The sequence below is a fragment of the Macrotis lagotis genome, chromosome 2 (assembly GCF_037893015.1).
Source record: "Macrotis lagotis isolate mMagLag1 chromosome 2, bilby.v1.9.chrom.fasta, whole genome shotgun sequence".
Classification (NCBI taxonomy): domain Eukaryota; kingdom Metazoa; phylum Chordata; class Mammalia; order Peramelemorphia; family Peramelidae; genus Macrotis; species Macrotis lagotis.
The window spans coordinates 253,563,060-253,584,228 of record NC_133659.1 but is presented as its reverse complement, the minus strand read 5'-3'; the positions used below and the strand labels follow the sequence as shown (position 1 = coordinate 253,584,228).

The 21,169-nt window shown below is 49.0% G+C and overlaps 2 protein-coding genes across 20 annotated transcripts in view; one reads left to right on the top strand and one right to left on the bottom strand.

The window, feature by feature from the left end:
* Positions 1-13,742, top strand: part of PCBP2 (poly(rC) binding protein 2) — a 31,170-nt gene extending 17,428 nt beyond the window's left edge. For 17 of the 18 annotated variants that reach the window (XM_074225774.1, XM_074225776.1, XM_074225788.1 and 14 more), the window contains one exon: positions 4,311-13,742. In XM_074225774.1, coding sequence (XP_074081875.1) covers positions 4,311-4,347 — 37 coding nt within the window. In that variant the 3' untranslated portion in view covers positions 4,348-13,742. The other variant, XM_074225791.1, reaches the window with a different exon arrangement.
* MAP3K12 (mitogen-activated protein kinase kinase kinase 12) lies at positions 3,989-20,729 on the bottom strand. 2 transcript variants are annotated; one of them, XM_074225772.1, is made up of 14 exons: positions 20,649-20,729; positions 12,514-12,994; positions 11,846-12,029; positions 11,429-11,620; positions 11,140-11,298; positions 10,722-10,880; positions 9,599-9,707; positions 8,629-8,738; positions 8,340-8,456; positions 8,037-8,174; positions 7,301-7,922; positions 7,015-7,085; positions 6,643-6,928; positions 3,989-6,315 (listed from the first exon to the last, which is right to left on the bottom strand). In XM_074225772.1, the coding sequence occupies exons 2-14, from the start codon at positions 12,956-12,958 to the stop codon at positions 6,217-6,219; spliced, it is 2,691 nt and encodes an 896-aa protein (XP_074081873.1). In that variant the 5' UTR covers positions 12,959-12,994; positions 20,649-20,729; the 3' UTR covers positions 3,989-6,216. The 2 variants fall into 2 exon arrangements, with proteins under 2 accessions (XP_074081873.1, XP_074081872.1); XM_074225771.1 differs by lacking the exon at positions 20,649-20,729 and adding an exon at positions 13,467-20,452.
* Positions 20,730-21,169: the final 440 nt, after the last annotated feature.

Below are 21,169 nucleotides of genomic sequence, written 5' to 3'. Positions count from 1 at the left end.
TTTTTTATTGGGGATCTGACACTGCAGCTCAGGTCTTTTCTCACCTTTTATAGGGTTCAGCATTGTATTGTATAAGTAGAAGTAACATTAAGCCTTTATTTAATCTTGTTGCCTCTCTTGCTTCTACTGAGGAAAATTCTGATAATATTCCATTAACACCTCCTTTCAAGGTGCTACTCTCCTTACAGAATTTTGGAATTGGGAAACATTTATTTTAGTGGCTTTTGAGTAAAATTTTGGACTGGGCTTTTTTCTCTGACATGTAGACAGCAAGCAAACTTAGGGTCACACTACACTGGTGTGTATTTTTTAAAAATGGCTCTATGATTAAGAAAATAGATAAGGGAATAAATTATGCATTCTAAAGTCACATTGATTTTAAAATGAACCACAAATTTATTTCCTTATGTTTCTGTGAATAGTTGCCTTGAGGGGAAGGGATACTGACTTCAAATATCCCAACTGCCCCTTCATCTGATCACTTGTCTTTGGAGGTGGGGGTGGGTGATAATAGTCAGTGGATGTGTGTGTGCTGCCTGTAGGAAATCTGAAATGCTCAGTTTTAGGCAGTATTTAGAAGCTAAAAATCCTAAAAGGCAGGAATGGTGGGAGGGGTAGGGGGGTGGGAAGGGCAAATTGGGCTACAATACAAATACAATATAGTTAGCAAAACTGCTGGTTTGAGACCTTCCTGTTTGACAGCCAGAGGCACTTACTGATGACTGAAGCCGTTGTCCTGTACTTTTTTTTGTGGTCTTCCCTTCCACCCACCCGGTTTTTTTTGTTCCTTTTTTTCCTCTGTTACAGTTTAGAAAACGCTAAACCCTCCTCCCAGGCAGCCTCCGTCACGATCCCTGATCACCTCAGCATCAACCTCTCTCAACCCTCCACCCCTTCTTCTTCTTCTTCCTCCTCCACCACCACCCCCTCGCTCGCCACAGCGGGGACCTCCGACGCACCCTCCAGCCTCCCCAACCCTCTTCCGACCGCCCCTTGTGTCTCCAGTCTGCTTGGCATGAAACCCATCCCTCTCCTGGCTCTAAATGTTGTGTCTGCTGCTAAGGGTCCCGGGGCTTCGGCTGCCACCACCACCACCTCTGCCGTGCCATGCGTAACTAACAAACTGAAAGCTGAGAAACAGAGATTTTCTCCCTACTGATGGCAGATTTCTGGGGCATCCCTTCAAAAGTGTTTCTGGGCTTTATTTTTTTTCCTTTGTGTTAACACTGGTGAAAACCAAATAATTGTGAGCTTGTGACCTTCCTTGGTGCTTTTGTGGGGGAAGGGGGTGGGGGGCAGATCCTTGCTTAGGTCCAGGCCAGTTGAGCTGAGTGTTTGCCTGTTTCAGAGTCTGTGATTTGTTGAATTTCCTTATCTAGAGCCGTAGCTGTTGCTTCTTCCTTTCCCTCCCCCTCCTCCAACTCTTCTCCCCCCCTCTCCTTCCCCTTTTCTCTCCCCCTTCTGTAGCTTTTTTTGCCTTGCAATATGACAATGTGTTAGGGTCTGTGTTTAATGAATAAAGGCTACTCCGTTAAACTTTTTTTAAAAATTATTTCTTAGTTAAGTTGCTTAGCACAGGCCTCTTGGCTGGAAATAACTTGTGTAGCTGAATAAAATTGCCACAGTGAGAATTGTGTTAGTGATCAATGTGCTATTAAGGGGCAAAGGGTGGGGAGGGGCCCTTGTGATCTTGAACATTAGATGTGTATACCCCGAAGCCCTTTTCTGGTTGTATGGTTTCATATTTTATCCATGGTGGGATTTGAGCTAGAAGGGGTTGTCCAGTGGCAGTATGTATTAATATTCTTATTCCCTGTGAGTATTGTCATAGAATTTCCTTTCCCTATCTATTTCTCTTAAAATGGGTAAAATGCTGATTTAGATTTAATTTTGTTGTAGCTGGAATGGTGGTCATCCTATGATCTATTTTTGTTGAGTGCCCTGTGGCTTCCCATAATTGTAGAGGTCTTTGAGCATACTATATATCTTTGTTGTCTGCTGTTCTTTTGTTTTAAACTCCCACCTTCCACAACAACACAACTTGAGGGGGAAAAATTCGTGGAGGACTAAAAAAACAAAGACCTTAGTGATATAAATTAAGCCCCCTTATCAAACTGGGAAAAAAATCCTGTGGTGTGAGGTAAGGTTATTTGTCCATTTAACTAGTTATTTGTCAAAGCTTGGGACTGGGGAAATTGACAATGGAAAATGAGGGTTAGGGATATTTGATTAAGAATTCTTTCTTCACCCTTTTTGGATTAGTTCCACCAGTTTTATATTCTAGAAGCAGACAGTGAAATAGTTGGGACTTTGGGAAATTTGTCTGTGGCATCATTCATCGTTCCAGGGTGGTTGACCACTTATAGAAGTATGTGGTTAGCTTTAAAAGATATTGGGAGGATTTTCAGTAGACCTGGTGCTTTGGAGATGGTAAAGTCTGGGAAGGAGCTGATGGACTTCTCTCCAGTTTTGGTTCTATTCAATTAAATTTATTGCTTGTAATCCTGTTGGCCATTTTCTCTATTTTTTTTTTATACATATAGTGTCTGTTAGTCTAGGATATAAACTGTCTTCTCTGCATATCCTGAATGGGTCTGGCCTAAGGGAGGGAGAAGGGCTGGGTCCTTGGGTGGAACTAGGAGACAATTTATTCCAGTTTCTAGATTTGAAGGTATTTTTTTTTTAAATGCTTAATAGAGGAATGGATTTCCTCTCATCCCTCATAGCCCTGCTTAGTATATTCCATCATTGATGCTATGGCATTTTGATACCACTACTTCGTTCTCCTCTAGCTCCCGCCTTTGCTTCTATTTTTTTTTATCTGCTTATTTATTGAGTGGGTCTTTTAGATCCTCGAGGGATCTGGGAGAAAGTTAAAGGAAATTGTGAGATGATATGGAGGTTTTCAGGACATAGCTTTTCTTTTCATATAGAAATTAGAGGCTTGGGGTGCCCCCACGTGGTCACTCTGATGGTGGCACTTCGTATAATTTTCTATTGGCAGATAATGTAAAAAGCTGTTAGGTAATGGCTGTTTTCCCTCACATCCTTTCCTAATCTCAGCCCTCAGTAAGGAGGGGACAGCTTGAGCTCTGTGGGGGCTTGGGCCAGTGGCCCAGCTTACCCTGCTGGGACCTTGGGACCAACATTGCTCTTATGCTTCCATTCCATCCATTCTCCTCCAATAGCTTTAGCCTCTTTTCTGCCTTTGGATCCAGGCCACATCCGACAGTTTCTTCCTCAGAATCCCTGCTTTCATTCTTCTCTAGCAGTTTTGACTGACCTCATTTGCCTCCAATTCCCCCCTCCCCTTTTCCCTTTTTTTGTCTTCCCTGATTTAGAATATGGCCAGTTTTTGTTCAGATTTGTAGATTTGAGGCCCTTTGTTCTTTTTCTATTTTTCATTGTAATGCTTCTTTTCTAAACTTACTTTATATGTTCATCATAATAAAGCAGTGTCTGCAGCATGGAAACCTTAATATAAAGCCAAATTCCCGCTCAATTCAGTGTTCCCTAAAATGCATGCATTAATGTTATTTAACATGTTACCAAATCCTTAAATTGAACTTTTTTTAAAATACTAGCACCCAGAATGGCATATCAGTTGGATTTATAAACTACCATTGTGATTAGATAAAATTAGATAAAAGATTAGTGGCAAAACTTGCAACAAGAGAGAGGAGCAAATAACAACTGTGGAACTTGGAAGGCAGTCTGATTTTAAAAGGTTGTTTGGACCATATTCTTCTGATCATTGTTTTATACCTTAATATTTAGACGTTGGAAGTAGTAGATATTAATAATTCTTGATTTCAAATTCTATTGCTCATCAAGAAAACCTAGGCTGAGGGCAGTTAGGTGGTGCAATGGATAGAGCACTGGCCCTGGAGTCAGAAGGCCTTGAGTCCACATCTGGCCTTCATTTAATGGCCTAGCTGTGTGATCTTGGGCAAGTAACTTGACCCAATTGCCTTGCAAAAACCAGAATAACAAATTAAAAAAAGAAAAGAAAACCTAGGCTGCTTTAGTTTCAAAAATTCTGGAAATCAAAAGTCCAAAGATTTTTCAGATTATTAGCCCCTATGGATCTGTTACCTAAGACACTGATCTAAGTCCTCCTAAAAACTTAACTTACCGTCTGACAACCTATAGTCTCTTAATTCCAAAGTAATTTGGTGGCAGGTCTTTTTTTTCTTCACTTTGAAAACAATTAGACACACATGCCCCAAGAGGATTTTGGGGAAAGGTGGGGGTTATTGGGTTAAAAAAGGATAAACTGATTATAAGCTTTGTCTATTTCTGTGTTGCAGGCTTTCCTCGGAGACGGGTGGCATGGGGAGCAGCTAGAACAATGCAGACTCACCCATAACCCCCTTCTGCTGTTCACCACCCATGATCCATCTGTGTAGTTTCTGAACAGTCAGCGATTCCAGGTTTTAAATAGTTTGTAAATTTTCAGTTTCTACACAACTTTATCATCCACTCGTGATTTTTTTAATTACAGCGTTTTAATTCCTTTCTCTGTTCAGCCGTTAATGCTGAGAACCATATTTAGTTTTATAAGCTTCTCCCTGTTTTTTTTTTTTTTTGATTTTTTTTTTTTTGTTTCTTTTTTGTTTTTGTTTTTGGTTTTTTTTTGGGGCTCATGAATTTTTTTTTTCTGTTTTTGTCATTGAAATGTAAGAGTGGAATATTAATACATTTCAGTTTAGTTCTGTAATGTCAGGAATTTTTCAAAAAAAAATTAAAAGATGGACTGGAGCTTTTTCCTTGTGAATAGAAACTGGATGCCACGGTGCTTCATGTGGGTTTTATTCCTGTTAACTCCCTTCTGTCTGTGTCCCTCTCACCTGAATCACTGTGGGATCTGGAATCCCAGGCTATGGAGATTGGAATATAGATCCCTTTCCCAACTAAATATGTTGCCTTCATCTCTTCTGTTTTGCCTCAGATTTAGTTATCTGGTGCCTGTTAATTATGATTCTTGATCTCATTCCCATTTAATCTCAGGCATAGTTGTTTTTCGAGTTGGTAGTGGGAAGGAAGCCTTTGTGTTTCATTCCTTAAGAAAGTATGAGAACCACTCTAGTTGGCAGTTCTTGGCTTTGTTGGCCAGAATTATAGTTTGGGAACCAGACTTAGAAATAAGAGGGAAAGTAGAAATTGTGGTGTAGTGGAGTGATAACTAGTATTCATTTGCTAACCCTTCCCACCTCTCCAGTCTTCTGTTTAATCTTTTCACTGGTGGGAAGATAAGGTTCCTATTGCCTGGGCATGAAATGAGTAGTGAGACTGCCACAACTTAGTTAGGATACAATTCTTTCTCCTGATTGCCATGGGTTTTTTCCCAAGTGAGGAAATCTAGTTGTAAAGATAGTATATTTTTCCATTATCCCTTGTGACAAAGGATGAAGTGAAATACAGGCATTTAAAAAAAAAACTAGATCAGACATGGCTATAATTGTGGATTGGGGAGAATTTTTCAGGTTCTGCTCTGTCTTCAGCATTTCACATTTCTTAAAGGCACTCATTAAACCCCCTCCCCCCCTTCTGCACTCCTTCACTCTTGACAAGAAAACTCAACAGCTGAGCCTGCATGGATTGAGTATATTTCAAGGTATCTTACAGGGGTTACAACAGTGACATAGTCCCCATCCCCAAAAGGCAGTTGGACTGGGTATAATGGGCCACCCCCCCATTCTGTTTTCCTCACCTGATCCACATCACATGCTCTTTCCTACCTCTCCTGAGTCCTTCAGTTATTGGGGGTTGGGGTGGGGAAGGGGCTTTTAAAAAGGGAGGGCGAGTCATCCCCTGAGAAGCCCCAGAGGAGAGAACTCAGCCCTGCCTCACTCCTCCCAAGTGCAAAATTTGTAAACAGGGTAATAAACAAAAAAAGTGCAGTGTTAGGCAGTTGCCCTACCACTACCCCCAAGTCTTTTGGATAGGGTGGGCTAAAGAGGGGAAATAACAGGTTTTTATTTTTCTACCCCAGAGACAGCCAGCTGATCATGGAAATAGGTGAGAAAGGTTCCTAGGCTGATCCTATCCCCATAGATACCAGTCTCCCCCAAGTCCAGATAGTTGTTGGTAGGGGGTGAAGCAACCATAATCCTCATGTTAGGCTGGAGCAGCCCTGTTTTTTCTCCATTGAATATGTGTCGAATATATATAATTTATATAAATATTTCTCTATACATTGGGCAAGGGTGGCATTCACGGAGGGAGGGAGGCAGGGGGCTGGAGGGCATCAGCACTGCCTGAGTTATCCAGTTCCGTGCTATCGCAGTCCGAGTCCTCAGAGTTGAGGATGCCCTGGGAGAGAGGAGAGTTAAAAGGTATGAGTTTGGTTCTGTCCAGAGAGACAACCCGGAGGCTGGAGTTCTTTTTTCATGGTTGGATCACCTTTGCATCTGTAACCTAGCACATGTCTTAGTGTCTAGCCTTGATTCAGATTCACCACCCCCTAGTATTCATTCTGTGCCTGATCTTTTCATTGGTCTCCTACTTTGCAAATCTTCCATTAATGCTGGGACAGTATGTAAGTCTGTATGTATCCCTTATGTTTGGGGTCACGACTGATGCTCATGATGCCCCTAACCCTCACTCCCCTTTGCCCATCTTGCCCTGTTCACATCCCACCTGTTCCCTTCTGAGCAGAGCTTGGTTTTGCACCTCTGGGGGACAGGGCTGGGAACCAGGTTCTTGCACCAGGGCTCCATCAGGAGCAGGTGGGTCTAGGGGAATCTCAGAGCCCTGAGAGCACATGTCGTCTGACCGCTCGTCTGGCCGCTCATCTGTGTTGGTGCTGCCCACTTCTGGTGTGCCGCTGGGGGATGGTTCACTCGCTGTCCCTTCTTCTGCATCAGACAAGTTTTCTGAACTGAAGGTGGAGAGAGACTGCCGCTTGTTCAAACCTTGTGGCCACCTGTAAGCCAAAAAGTGGGGCTCGTATTGTGTGGGTCAGCCGTTGACCAAACAGTGCTGACTGAGGCTTTTATACTTGATACTCACCTCTGTCTTGTGGGTAACTCCACTTCACTATCCACCTCTCCTTCCTCTTCCTCTGAGGATACTCCGCGTTTCTTTGGAGGGAGGAAAAAGGAGCCAATTGAGGATACAAACCTGAGGTTGAGATTGAGAGTCTGTAAACTAGGGAAGGTTGCTAGGTATGCAGGAGTAAAGAAATGAAAAGGAGACGAAACAATATGGAGCTTTGTGCCCCTTTGACATGAGTGAGTGGGTGAGGACATGGAGGAGAGGGGAAGAGGCTGCTTCAGACCCTTTGCCCACACCTTACCTGGCTTCTAGTGACTGCAGCTCGATACAGCAGTGCAGCAGGGGTCAAGTGCTGGGCACCAGCCCTGCTTCCTCTTCCAGTGGTCCCCTCCCTGCTAGAACCCAGCAGCCCCACACCTTCACCCTGACCCCCTGCTGGAGGTGGCTCCCCTTTGGCTCCACCGGGGGAATCTGGGCTGGTAGAACCAGGAGCTGATCCCTCACTAGGAGGGGTGTCTTCCTGAGCTGGAGGGGGAGAGCTGGGTTCCATGGCTCCCCCTCCTACTCCTCGGCCTCGGGCTCCCAGTGCAGCTGACAGCAGGTCAGGGGAAGATGATGACATCTTCCTGAGGAGGAGGTCATGATGGAGGCCCCGGAGGGCAGGTGGGCAGACCTCCCAAGCTGAGGGTCCCCCTCCTAAACTCCCTGGATTTCCTGGCCCCACCGGTTCAGGATTCGGTACAGATGCCCGGAACCCAAGCAGGTCACCACAGCTGCCCTTGGAGCTGGCCTTCCGGTGGCGAGTTTTGCCACGTCGGCTCCGTCCTGGAGAAGGGGGCCCCTTGGGGCAACCAGGGAGCCCAACACTACTCAAGGCTGCATCTAATTTGGGGAGTAAGGATTCCGTTTTGAGGATATCTGGCCTATGGGGAAGAGAAGATGGGGAGGTTAAAAGAAATGGTAGGTTCAGTGCATTTTCAGGACTCCTAGGTTCCCACCCCCATACTGGAGACCCTGCTGTTTTTTTCAGGCCTCACCTCTTGCTGTGAGGAGACAGCTTCTGTGGAACATTCCTCTTCTTGATGAGCTTCTCCACTGTGTTGCCATGCAGAAGGCCTCGGGGTGGGTGTGGCTTCAGGAGCCCCGGGCATCTCCGCTCCAAGGCCTGCTCCCGCCTAAGAATCCAGGCACCCCCTCAGCTAGGCACATGAGAACATGGGCTCAGCAGGGACCCCCCGGGGACCAGAGAGTGGGGGAGCCGAGAAGTGGACTCCAGACATGGCTTGGTGGAGGGAAGGGCAGAGCCTGCCAAAATGGGGGGAGGGCCTGGTGTGGATTACCTCAGCAGCTCCCTCTCCTTGAGCTCCAGCTGCAGCATCAGTGCGTTGAGCTCCATGTACAAGTTATTGGCACGTTCCAGCTTCCGCTCATAGTGTTCCCGGATGTCCAAGGCATGCCTAATCCAAGTGGACAGCGATGATGTCATGGATCCCCCTGCAGCCACCCCAGCCCTGATGTTTGGTTACATCCTACGGGGCTGGGACTGAGGTAGCTTTCACCCTGGTGACTGTCGAAATCCTCATTTCCTTCCCCTTATGTGACCACCTCTCTCCCCTTCTGTCTTCCCACCTGAGTTCTTCCCTCCTTCGAGTCACCAGCTCTTCCTCTAGTCGATGTAGACAAGTCCCTTCTGACTTTATCTTTTCAAAATGCAGCTTCACTTCTTCCCTCCACTCTGCCTGAGGGGGAGGAGGTGATGAGAGAAAAGAGCTCTATTAATTTTCCTTGAGCCACCCTCAAAAGCAAGCTGTCCTTTGGAACTTACAGGGCAGGAGGATGAAGGTAGACTCCCAAGCTGACTTGGTGATAGCAGTGCAGATGGACACCTGCATCAAGTTCTGCCTGGGACTTGTCCTGCCTCCCATGAGGCAGGGTGTGGGAACCCACGTATTATTGATTCTAGCTTTTTTTTTTTTTAGATTTTTGAAAGGCAAACGGGGTTAAGTGGCTTGCCCAGGGCCACACAGCTAGGTAATTATTGTCTGAGACCAGATTTGAACCCAGGTACTCCTGACTCCAAGGTCAGTGCTTTATCCACTGCGCCACCTAGCCGCCCCCGATTCTAGCTTTATGTTTCATTCGATACAATCCCCCTGAGGAGGCAGCTACTGCAAGTATTTAGGCCCCTTTGACAGATGTGCAAAGAGACTCCCAAAAGTAATGCCAGGCAGGGTTTGAGCCCAGGTTTGCCCTTAGTGGTTAACTATGTTGCTGGAAGTCAGATGTTTCAATACAGCTGCATGATCTTAGACAAATCACAGAACCTCTTGGACTCTGCGTTTCATTTCGGCCAGAGGAGCTGTGGTTTGTACTGCAGAAGGTGGTGATGTTCATCTGGTATTGAGGTAATAGGTTATCTCCCTCCCACATTAGAAGATGAATAGACTTCGGGAAGACTTGGAACAGAGCCGATTCATCTAGTCTAACTCATTCCGAAATGTGTTATGACTCAAAAATCAACTGGAGCAGGAGGGAGGCAAAGATGACAAGGGGTGATGAGGATTATCAGTAATTTGGTATACTCCTGCACCTAACCCACCTGGGATTTGAAGTAAGTTTCTTGGGGTGTGGAGAGCACATCAGCTGAGGCAATGTCCAGGTGTAGGAGGATCTGCCTGAATGAAGGCCGGTTCCTGGGCTTGCTATTCCTAAAGACAGAAGGAAGTACAGAAAGTGTTTGAAGGAAAACCATCACAGGATGGCTTTGCAGGGGCCTTGTGAGGTAAGAAATTGACCCCAATCCATCTAACCCTGTATCAGGAGTCGAGGGCTGGCAGTCCATTTCCTAACTTTGAGGTTTGGTACCCCTTCAGTACGATTTTGGGATCCAACCAAGTCCTCACATCCATCTTTTCTGTTTTCATTATTATCTGCCTCTTTGATCTACCTCCACATCTCCTGTGCAGTCTTCTCAGTGTGTAGATCTGATCCTAATTGCTCAAAAATCTACCACTCCTCCTGTTACCTGACCAGTAACTTATTTCCTTACTATATGATACCTGGCATTTCTGTCTGGTCTGGCTCTTCTCTAGCTCCCAGTGCACCCCTTCCTTACATGCTCCAGAAGACCACACCACTCACTTTCACCCCATGCATTTTTAGAGTTTTCAGTTGGGTCTGGCTTCCGTGGCCCCATTTGCAATTTTCTTGGCAAAGCTACTGGAGTGATGTGCCATTTTCTTCTCTAGTTTATTTTACAGATATGGAAACAGGCAAATTGTTAACTGAGTTGGCCATTACTGCATAGCTGGTGTCTGAGGTCAGATTTGAATTCAAAAAGTCCAATTCCCTGTTTTGCTGCTCTCTACACCTAGAACGAATATCTCCATTTCTGCTTATTGACATTCTATCCAGGGTTCTAGGTCCAGATTAGGCACCACCTTCTTTGGAAAACCTTATCTGCCTGCTTCCTCTTTGGATCCTTCAGACATTACAGCCCTTGGTAGCTCACTTTAGTACTCTCTGCGTTGTGGTGGTTTATGCTTATCTTCCCTAGAAAACTGAATGATTATTAAAAAAGGGTACCAGTTTGCCTTTTCTAGATTCCTAGATTGTAGGAATTCCTCAATCCATTCCTGGTTCCCAGCTCCTCATACTTCTGCTTTCATGCCCCATGGATTCTAGTTCCTAGATCTAGGTTCTGGTCTGGATCTTGACCTTACCAGCACTGGCGGAGCAGGATCTTGAAGCCATCAGGACAGCTGGATGGCACAGGCAAATGTAGGCTATTACTGCCTACACCCCAGATGATGGCGGATGAATCCACATCTTTGTAGGGGATTTCACCAGTCAGCAGCTCCCATAGCACCACACCAAATGACCTGGTCCAAGAGAGGAAGCCTTAGGTGGGGAATCTCCATACTCTGAGGCTGGTCTCACAGATCTTTCCATGAACAACATATATAGTGCATTTCCTCTGGCTCCATTTCCTCAGGCCCTCTAGTGTGATGAGTAAGGAGGTGAGGCAAGTTCACCAAGTTTGCCTCTACCAGTTCATGTCTTGAACTCTTCCCGCCTTCATTTCCCTTCTGTTAAACATGCCACTCATTTCCTGGCTCCCACCCCCAACCTGGCCCTCACCAAATGTCCACCTTCTCAGACACAGGCTCATTTCGGATCACCTCTGGGGCCATCCAAGCCACTGTCCCTGCAAATGACATCTTAGTGCTTTTGTCGCTGAGCTCCTTGGATGTTCCAAAGTCTGAGATCTTGACCACGTCGTCATAAGTGATCAACATGCTAGCAGGGAAAAGGGTCAGACACTTAAGGAAGAACTCAGAGTGACAGGTGAGGGCCAACACTTCTTGGGGAAGTAGGGCCTAGTGCCAGGGGGATTACAGAAATAGTTCAGGGAAGGATGCTTACTCACTTCGGGGATTTGAGGTCTCGGTGGATGATCTTGTGCAAATGCAGGTAGTTCATTCCTCCAGCAATACCCATAGACCAATCGACCAGCAGCGATGGGGTGACAGGACGTCCTGCCCGCAGTACCTCATATAACTGACCTTGGGCACAGAACTCCATCAGGATACAGTAGCAGGGTGCCTGAGTGCATACGCCCCTGAAAAGGATTGTAGGGTAGTCTCGGGAATAGACTGGTGCCCTACGCCAAGAGGGAAGGTTTCCCTTTTCCTGGTTTGAAAGGGATCATGCTGGGCAGTCTGTACTTATAGGAGTGATTTTCCCATCTTGAAGGGAAATGTTTTTAATCTGAGGCACTTATTTGGGATCCCATTCACACTCATAATCCCACTTGTGTCCCCCTCCTAGGTCAGGGTTTCCTCACTTGAAGGTGATGATGTTGGGATGCTTGAGTTTCCGAAGGTGTTTAATGTCAGTCTCCTTCAGGTCCCGAACCTTCTTCACAGCTACTTCTTCCCCATGGAAACGTCCCAGGAATACAGCACCTTGGGCCCCAGAGCCCACCCACTGCAGGTCCAGGATCTCCTCAAAGGGCACCTCCCACAGGTCTAATAAGAGCAGAGAACTGTATCAGGAAAACCTGGGACTCAGTTGGCATGGTGGAGAAGGATGGTTTAAATTGTTTGGGAGGAGAGTGTAGGGTCTTAATAAATGTTCTTTTCAATGAACTGATGAATTCAGTTGTAAATTAGAGAAGGTTGTGTAAGGAAAAGGTGGGAGATGTGATTACTGAGTAGAGAGGAGGGCACAGACTCTTGGGGCAGTTTTGCAGATGAACAGATAACTGCTGTTATCAGTTCAGGGAACTGGGAATTTAAGGTAGCAATGAAACTTGGGTTTCCCACTCTCCCAACTTCCCAAAGTCTCCCTCAGGGTCAGTATTCCATCTGTGTAGGGTATTTGAGAAGAGAAAGAGCCCAGATGACTAGAAACCCAGAACATTGTCTATTGGGAAACGATCCAAGTGGAGGAGAGAATTAGGGAATGAAGCCTTCCCCACGAAAAGGCTTTCCAACCAAGCATACAACCCACCTTCTTGTTGTTGCTTATGCTCCGTAGAATAAGCCTTGCCGATCATGGTCCAGACTGGACGTAGGCAGCCAAAGAGGCCCTCCAGGAAGCCGCTGCCGCTCTGGCACTGCAGTCTGACTTCATCGGCTCGGAATCGGGGAGTCCGGCCTTCCGTGGGCCCCGCAGCCCCTCCCGGGCCCCCAGCCTCCTGCTCATGCAGCTGCAGGACACTGTTGGCAAAGGCCTCTGTGGGGGCTTCCCCACCCGGGGAAGGACTATGCCCACTCCCTCCTTGTCCGCCCAGGGGTACCACGTCCCTCAACACACACTGGGTGGGGGTCAGGTCCTTCTCTGGAGTGCAGTCTGAAGTGTCTGGGTCAAGTTTTCGAACAGAGGCCTCACTTAGGGCTGCCATGAAACCTCCAAAGGAGGGTGAGGGTGTTCGAGTCTCGTGGAGGCAGGCCATGGTTAGAGTGAAGGAAGGGAAGGAGAGGAGGCTGCCCTGTAGGGGACAAGAGCCATCAGAACGTCCTAGGAAGCTCACATCTAGAGGGCTATTTACTCGTGATTACTCAGGCAGGCACCCACCTTGGGCTAGCTAGGGAGTGGCTAAAGGATTGGGAAACTGGCCCCTCGCTTGGAGCCAGGACACCAGGTAGCATGCCCGTACTTCTAATCACACTCGGGGATGCTGTACTAATCTCGGGCAGGAATGCCTTTCAGACATCACTGGCCCTCGATCTTGTATCCTCCAGCGTAGCTGGGTGCTACCACTGATAAGTATCATGACACCCCCTCCTCAAGCTAGTAAGCTGGGTTCCTCTTCAATGCACACCCGCGGGGCAGCTCAAGTTCAGTGGAACCAACTAAGCGAAGTATGGGGTCCCGACTACTGCCAACCCCTCCCAGAGACTTCTGAGCCTGGTGCTTCTTAAGCACTCAAATCCAATGTTGTGGCATCTGATGTGCAGCACCTTTGGGATGGGTGGATGGGGTGGGGAGCTTCTCGAGGAACAGCCCAGGCTGACCAAGCAGAGTGCCCTGACACCTTTGCCCCTGACTCTCGGCTCCATTCTTCACCCATTCGACAGCGATGCTTTATAAGTTGCTGAGAAAGACAAAGTCCCCTGAAGTGTGACTGACAGAGGGGAGGGCGCTGACTTGGGGTGGGTTTCCCTCCATTCGGAGTCCAGATCTGGTTTCCTTATCTCTAAAATGAGAAGTGGGTAGTGCCAGCATTCCCACCACTTCTCATGCTGGCACTACCCATCTCGGGATTATTGTAAAGAAAGTGAGGTATTTAGAGAAGTGGGGCGCAGTGGATAGAGCACCGGCCCTGGAGTCAGGAGGACCTGAGTTCAAATCTGCCCTCAGACACTGAATAATGACCTAGCCGTGTGGCCTTGGGCCTTGCAAAGTCTTAAAGAGAAGTGGAAGCTGGGAAGGGCGCCAGCGCTGTCCTTCCCCTGATCTGACAACCTGCGCTCCTCTGCAGCGTCTTCCCCTGTAAAATGGGGGGAAGACAGCAGCCCCCGCGTGTCGAGGCGGGAGCCCCCGGACGGACGGGGTTCGGAAGCTGCGCGGGGGGCGCCCAGTGTCGGGCCCCTTTAGAAGGGTCCTCGGCGCATCCATGCGGCTCCGCAGTCTGACGGACTGCTCACCCCGCCTCCGGGCCACCGCGCCGGCGCCTAGGGCCAGGTAGGGGTCCCCTGGCGGGGGGCGCCTCCCGGAGGGGCTGCGAGGACCGCGGGCGCCGCCGAGTAACCATGGCGACGGGGCCAGACGCGGCGCGTGAAGTCAGCGGGGTCACGTGGGCAGCGGCCCGGCTTCGGCCCCGCCCGCCCGCAGCATCCTCCTGCGCCCCAAAGATGCCCGGGGCCGTGCGCCGGCGGGGCGGGGGGACGTGGGTTCCCCTTGTAGAGGCCTCGGGGCCCGGCCTCACTAGGCCGCCCGCACCCCTCGGCCCAGCCCTCCGGCGCGCGGGCCTCCCTGTGCCAGGGCCTCCCGGCACCTGCTCTTCTCTGGCCCCGCCCCTCAAGCCAATGGCACGGCGGGGCGCAGGGTCCCCAGCGGAGACCTCGCCCATCAGTTATTCAGAGTGAGAGTCTTGGAGAGCAGCTGGGGGGGGGGGCGACCGCCAGTGATCGGCACCCCCGGCCAGGCTGTCTGTCTGCCGGGCCTGCTCCCGGGCTCTGAGGGTCTCCGCAGGTGCGGCTCAGCCTAGAAATGTCCCCGCCTTTCTCATCTCGGGCCCAACTTTGCCCCGGCTAAGCCTCGACCCCACTCGGCTACCACTCGTGCCCTCTTCCGAGGGCCGCAGCTGCCTCTAGCCTTCTTCACTTCACCTGTTCTGCCCTGCATGATCTTTGGCAACGGGGAGCTGCGCCCACAGTCAGAGACCGGACCCCTGCGATGGTGGAGCTCCACCGGTGCGGGGAGGCTCCTGTTCTGAAACTTCCAGGCTGAGAGTGTTACCTAGTCCAAGGAGGTTAAACATTTCCAAAGGATCACTCAGTCAGCATGGGGGGGGGGGGGGGAAGAAGAGACTGTACTCCACCCTGTCTCTGCTAAATATTCATTGAATTTAAATGTTAATAGTCAGTCCATCAGAAGTTAAGCATCTACTATACTAGTCACACCCTGCTAAACTATAAAAATTCAAAGAAAGACAGAAAAAATCCACTGAAATGTGAAAAGGACCTTGAATTGAATGGGTTCAAAGCCATTCCTTCCACCAGCTAGCATACTGTGTGCTCTGGGCAAGTCATCTTGGCCTTGTCTTCCCCCAAAGCATAGTGAGGATTAGAATACTTGTAATGCTTCCCCCACACCGTTATCAATGAATTTCCTACTGATGGAGCAGCCTTCAGATGTTAGAATATGACACAGACAGGAATGATGTTAACCATATTATCAGCAGGAGGAACCCTCGTCCCTTACTCCAAATTCTGTAAATCCCGGTCAAATGAGCAATGGACAATGGAGAGCTCCTCAGTTCTGCGTAAGAATTTATAACCAGAACATGCCTCCAGCCTTGGTTCTGGACCCCTGAATTTAGAATCTAAAGAGGTGGGTTTGAATCCAGGATCTGCCACTTAGATGACCTTGAACAAGACTCACCATTCCCCCCTGCTGTTCCTATGGTCCCTTTTTTTTTTGTCAAGGCAATACAGTTAAGGTCACACAGATAATTGGTGTAAGGAATGTATTTGGACACTTTAGTAAGTGTCTTTTGATCCTTCAAGGTCCTTTTCACAGTCCACTGGGGAGGTGGAGGAGGCAAAGCAGAGGTCCTCCCTTGAAGAATGTTTGCCTTTCACATTAGGTCCTGGAGTGCAAAGACTTTTTTTTTAAACCTTTCTTTGAATTCCTATAGTTTAGCATCAAATGTGTGAGGCTGTATCTGAACTCAGGTCCTCTTGACTCTATCCACTTCACCTCCTGGCTGCCCCAATTCCAATTTCCAAGCCACTTGGCTCCCTTTCTCTAGTGTTTTTGGATGAGGAGCCCAGGACAAATTCCTGACTCTTGGCTCATTCTTCTCCCTTTCAGAGGGCCCCCATTTGCCCCCCTGAATCAGTGGGAGATTACCCTCTTGCCCTGTAGGGTCTACAGCCCTGAAAGAGATCTTTGTAATTATCTGGCCTAAATTATTAATTTTACAGTTGAGGGATTAAGCCCTAGAGAAAGGAAGAGCCTCGTATAGTACAGCAGAACTGAGTTTAGAACACAGATCTCCTGACTCCCAGGTCTCTCCTTTTTTTCTTCCATGGATGCAGATTCCTAGTTTCTCCAAATCCCAAGGGCATTTCTGAGAGTAGGTGAAACTCTTGTGGGGACGGGGGAATCTCCCAGTTTTCTAAGTATACCAACAAGCAGAGTAGGACAGAGTTGAAAGGCTACTTCCCTAGTTTCTAGCCGGAGATGCAAGATCCAAATTCAGACTCTACCCCTCCAGGGCTCTGTGTCCATATGGAGAATTTTTCCCCATAGGAGAAATTTTCCTGTTTGGAGGTGGCCTGGAGTCAGAAAGCCCTGAATTCAAATCTAGCTGTAGACACTTACTATCTGTGGTATCCTGAGGAATTTACTTGAGTTTCCTCAATTGTAAAATGGCAATAATTCCAAGATGCCTGGCATGTCATGGGCACTATATGTTGTGGCTATTCAGTCTTTTAGTTGTTCCTCATGACCCCATGGACTGTGGGGAGTTTTCTTGGCAAAAATGCTGGATTGATTTTCCATTTTCTTCTCCAGTCCATTAAAGCAAACACTTCTCAAAGCCTGACCTGAATTTAAGCCTGAATTTGAATCTTGGTCACCTCATTTGCCTTCTAGGCAAATGGAGATGAAATGACTTGCCTAAGGTCACACAACTAGTAAGTGACTGAAGTTGGATTTGAGCTTGGGTCTTCCTGACTCGCTTCCAGTTCTCTATCCACTGAGTCCCCTCTAATAGCTATATAAATGTTAGGTATTATATTGACTATTGCTATGAAAGTGCATATACTTCCTTCTCTGGATACCATGGACAGCTAAGAACCAAGCTTCCAAGGCTTAGTGAGACATGGAAGGAGCCATGGGCAGGCAGGCTTGAGTGGAGGCTTACTTATTGCAGAGAAAGAATCCACTTGAATCCCCTCTCTCTTACCACAAAAGACCTGGTGGATTATTAAGGATGAGAATAGGGCAAAAGAGTCTATTATTGAGATACAGAGTGAGGAGCTAGGGGAGACAGGATCATTGTTTCTGGAGGTATAGGGTGCAGGGCTGAGAGAAAGAACAAAAACTTTTGAGTTTACAAAGCACTTTCCTCACAACCATTCCATTAAGTAGCACAAGCATCATTAGACCTATTTTCCAGACAGAGAAGTAAATAAACAGAGAGGATCAATGACTTGCCCACATTCACAGGCAGCCACATCAAAACTCACTCCAGGATCTTTCTAGATCTTTCACTTCCTTACAACATGGCGTCTTATTTTCCACCCGATTTCTTTCTATCTGGCCAGCTCTCCTTACTCACTATAGTACTCTGGGAGACACAATCACAATCCCTGCCCTCAAGAAGCTTACAATCTAAGAGCCCATCAGTTTCTCTTTAGAGCATCTCTTTCCACAGTACTCATCTCCTCAAACCCCTCCAGTGTGTTTCGAAAGGCATCACGGGCACACAGATGTAGAATACAAGACTCTAACTTGAAGAAAACTTCCATGACTTGCTCTAGGTCATACCTCACAGTAAGTCCTAGGAGCAGGACCAAATCTAAGTCTTCCTGATTCTCAAGTCTCACATCCTCTCAGCCAGGCTCTTTGCATTGAATTGGACTATTTGAACCCTTTGTCCTAGATTCCTCCATCTCTCACTCTTCAATATTTCAAGGGATATCTTTGGGGTCTTTGTGCCAAATCAAAATTACTTCCTGAGGTGGGATAGTTGTTGTGACTATGTCCAAGGGCAGAAATAAGATTGGGTTCATTGTTTTGGAGTCATTCCTGCCTGGTAACATCATTTCCTTTCCATTCAGCACCAAGAAAAATCAACTTTTCTCTGGGATATGGCTCCTGTCTTACTAAAAGTTCAATGTAGTACAATAACTCTAGATCGAGTGATGCTTCCCCATACCCAGTGGTCTAAATTCTTTGAGATCTTCAGAGAAAGAAACAGGCAGAAAGGAAAGAAGACAGAGGAGGCAGGGGAGAGTAAGGCTCTGGAGAAAAGACAAGAGAATGATGGAGGTCCCAAAAGGAATCAGATGGATCTACTTTATCCTACCCTTTTTGATTTGTTAGAGGAGAATCTTCCCTCCCCTTCATCTCCCAAAAGGGCTCATACAACAGATGGAGGCTGGGCCTCTAGGGATCCCTCAGAGGATGGACAGTGGGCTGAATGGGGAGGAGCCAAGGTCCTTGCTGGCCATCTCCATCTCCCCCCAAGATTCTTTCAGGGGTTAGATCCACCTGCACTACCCTTGTTTCCCTGGAGTGAAGAAGGAAGGAATAGAATGGATTTTGAGGAAAGCCAGGATTGCTGAGAACCAGGAATTTGAGGTTTGTAGAACAGGAGGAAAAGACTTAGAACTATCTAGTCCAATCTCATTGTTTTAGAAATAAGGAAAACAAGACCCAGGGACATTAAATATGACTAGTTAGCAGCAGGTCAGGATCTCCTGACTCTTAGGTACATCATTCTTTCATATGATCTACCGACTCTCCCTTTAATCACCAGTCATCTAAGAACGAGCTGTTCCTCTAAGGACCTCCACTTCTTGCTCCACTTCCTTGCTCTCTTTCCTGCACGTCAGCCTACTCCAGTCCACAAGTACTGGTTATCTAGTTGTTTAGTGGTGTGTTGGGGGATGGGGGGAGGAGGGAAGAGGACACCATGTAGCTGTGGGCAGGGGGCAGCTGTGGGAGCAGACATCTATCTCCAGTAACCCTAGTCCCCCAGGATGGGAGGAGCAACATTGTTCTCATACCCTGAATGCAAGATGGGAGAGGGCTTGTCATTCATTACTTGGACTGGTTGGGTACTAGACTAAACACTTTATGAATTTTATCTCTTTTGACCTTCATAATAATGAATTTGCCTTCAGGGGTGATAGGTGCTGCTATTACCCTGAACAGAGACAGCAGAGTAGACCTGAACCAGACACTCAATATCTGTGCGACTCTGGGTAAGTCACTCTGTCTCTATTTGCCTCAGTTTCTTCAGCTGTACAATTACCATTGTTATAGTGCTTGTCTCAGGCTTGTTTCATTCCTGGCACAAGGTAGTAATATATCATATATACATAAATGCCTATTCCATCCTAATTATTTTAGAGTTTAAGAAACTGAAGTTGACAGAGGTGAAATGACTTGCCCAGGGTCACACAACCGGGAGAGTCTGAGATTAGATTCTAATTCGGGTTATCCTGATTCTAGACCCAGGGCTCTATCCTCTGGGTCAACTGGCTGCCCCTAGGCAGTCCCCTTTTCAGGAAAGACTGAGAGCATGTAGGCAGGAGGAACCCAGGTTGGTCTTTTTTAAATTCTCTCCTCACTAATCCAGCTGTGTCACCCATGGCTAGAACCCCATGAGCTTGGTAGCTCATAGCACAGAACTTAATTTAAAACAATGGTTGTCAAACTTGGAATCTACATCTACAGGAATCCTGGCAGAATTTGGGAGAAATCATTCACTGTGGCAGCTGGGTTGAGTTGGGAGGACCCGAGTTTGAATCCTGCCTCAAGCATCTGGCAGATGTGTGGCCCTGAGCAAGTCACTTCTCTCCTCTCTCAGTCTCAGTTTCTTTATCTGCACCTCCCGGGGTTGTTGTGAGGAACAAATAGGAGACTGGTTGTACAGCACTTTGTAAAGCTGAAAGTGCGGTAGAAATGCCAGCTCTTATCTGTAGCCTGAGAGAAAACCTGGGCTGCTGTGCAGAACGGTGAGATCTTCCTTCCTTCCCCCAGAAAGCTAGGGCTGGAGGATCAGGCGGACTCCCAACGGCCGCCCTGTTTAGGGATTCGGCTACTATTATCCCGGGGACTAGGAGAATCTGTGCTACAGAGGCCGAGACCCCTCTCCTGCACTTCTTATGCCCAGCTCCTTCGGCCCGGGTACCCTGCTTCCTCCATTTGTCAGCCTATCCCCCTTCTTCCCCGCTCCTGTCTTCTTCCAACTCAGAGCCAAGGCCAGGTAAGGATGAAGCCAGAGAATGAATGTCACATCGAGGGGAAGGGGATGCAACAGCTGGATGGGGAACTCTTCTGCCAGAAGCGGGGTGGGGGCAGCACGGGCGCCGGATGTTCAGGGGCCTCAGGTCCGGGCATCCTGCGGTCTCGGGTCTGCCCTGCTCCCAGGTGCACCAGGCCTGGCCCTGCCCTTCCCATCTAGCTCTGCCAGGGTGTGTGGGGGGGGTACGTCCCTGCATCTTCCTGCATCCACCCTGGGTCCTGTCTAAGTGGGGTTCGGTCCGGAGCGCGATCCGCCTGCCCCCCCCCCGTGCCAGCCCGCTGGCCCGCACCCCGCCCGACTCCCCTCCATCAGCATCCCCCGGGGCCTCCTCCGCGCTCGCATCCTCCTCCGCGCTCGCATCCTCAGCATCCCCGGCAGCTGCCCCGCCCGGCCGCCCGCGGGACCCCCTCCCCCGGCCCGGCCCGGCTCTCACCTGGGGGGCTCGGCGGCGGCCTGGGCACAAAAGGCGGCGCTGCTGCGGCTGGGCTCGGCTCCGGGCTCCGCGCCTGCGCCCCTCCCCCCGCGCCCCCGCCCCGCCCGCGGCCCCCGGCCGGACCCCGCGCTGTCACGGGCCGCGCTCGGGCCGGGAGCTCCGGGGCCGCGGCCTCGCGCTGGCGGCTCCTCCCGGCCCCGGCCCCGCCGCCCGGCTGCGGCCCGGCGCTGGCGGCTCCTTCCCGGCCCCCGCCCCTGGCCCTCCGGGACGGACACGCCCTGAGCGGGGGAGATGCGCCGGAGCCGCCGCTTCTTAAAGGACCCGCCGCTCCCGCCCCCCCCACTGGCGCCGAGACCCCTCCCCGCCCCCTCCCCCAGGCACTGGCTCCCGCCGGGGAGAGCGCGGCCCGCGGCGCCCCTTCCCCAGCCCCGGCCTCCGCGCTGCGCGCCCCTTCCCCCTCGGGGGCCCCGGGGCCTTCCCTCGAGGCTCCGGCTGAACCTCACAGCCTCCCTTCCTCGGAC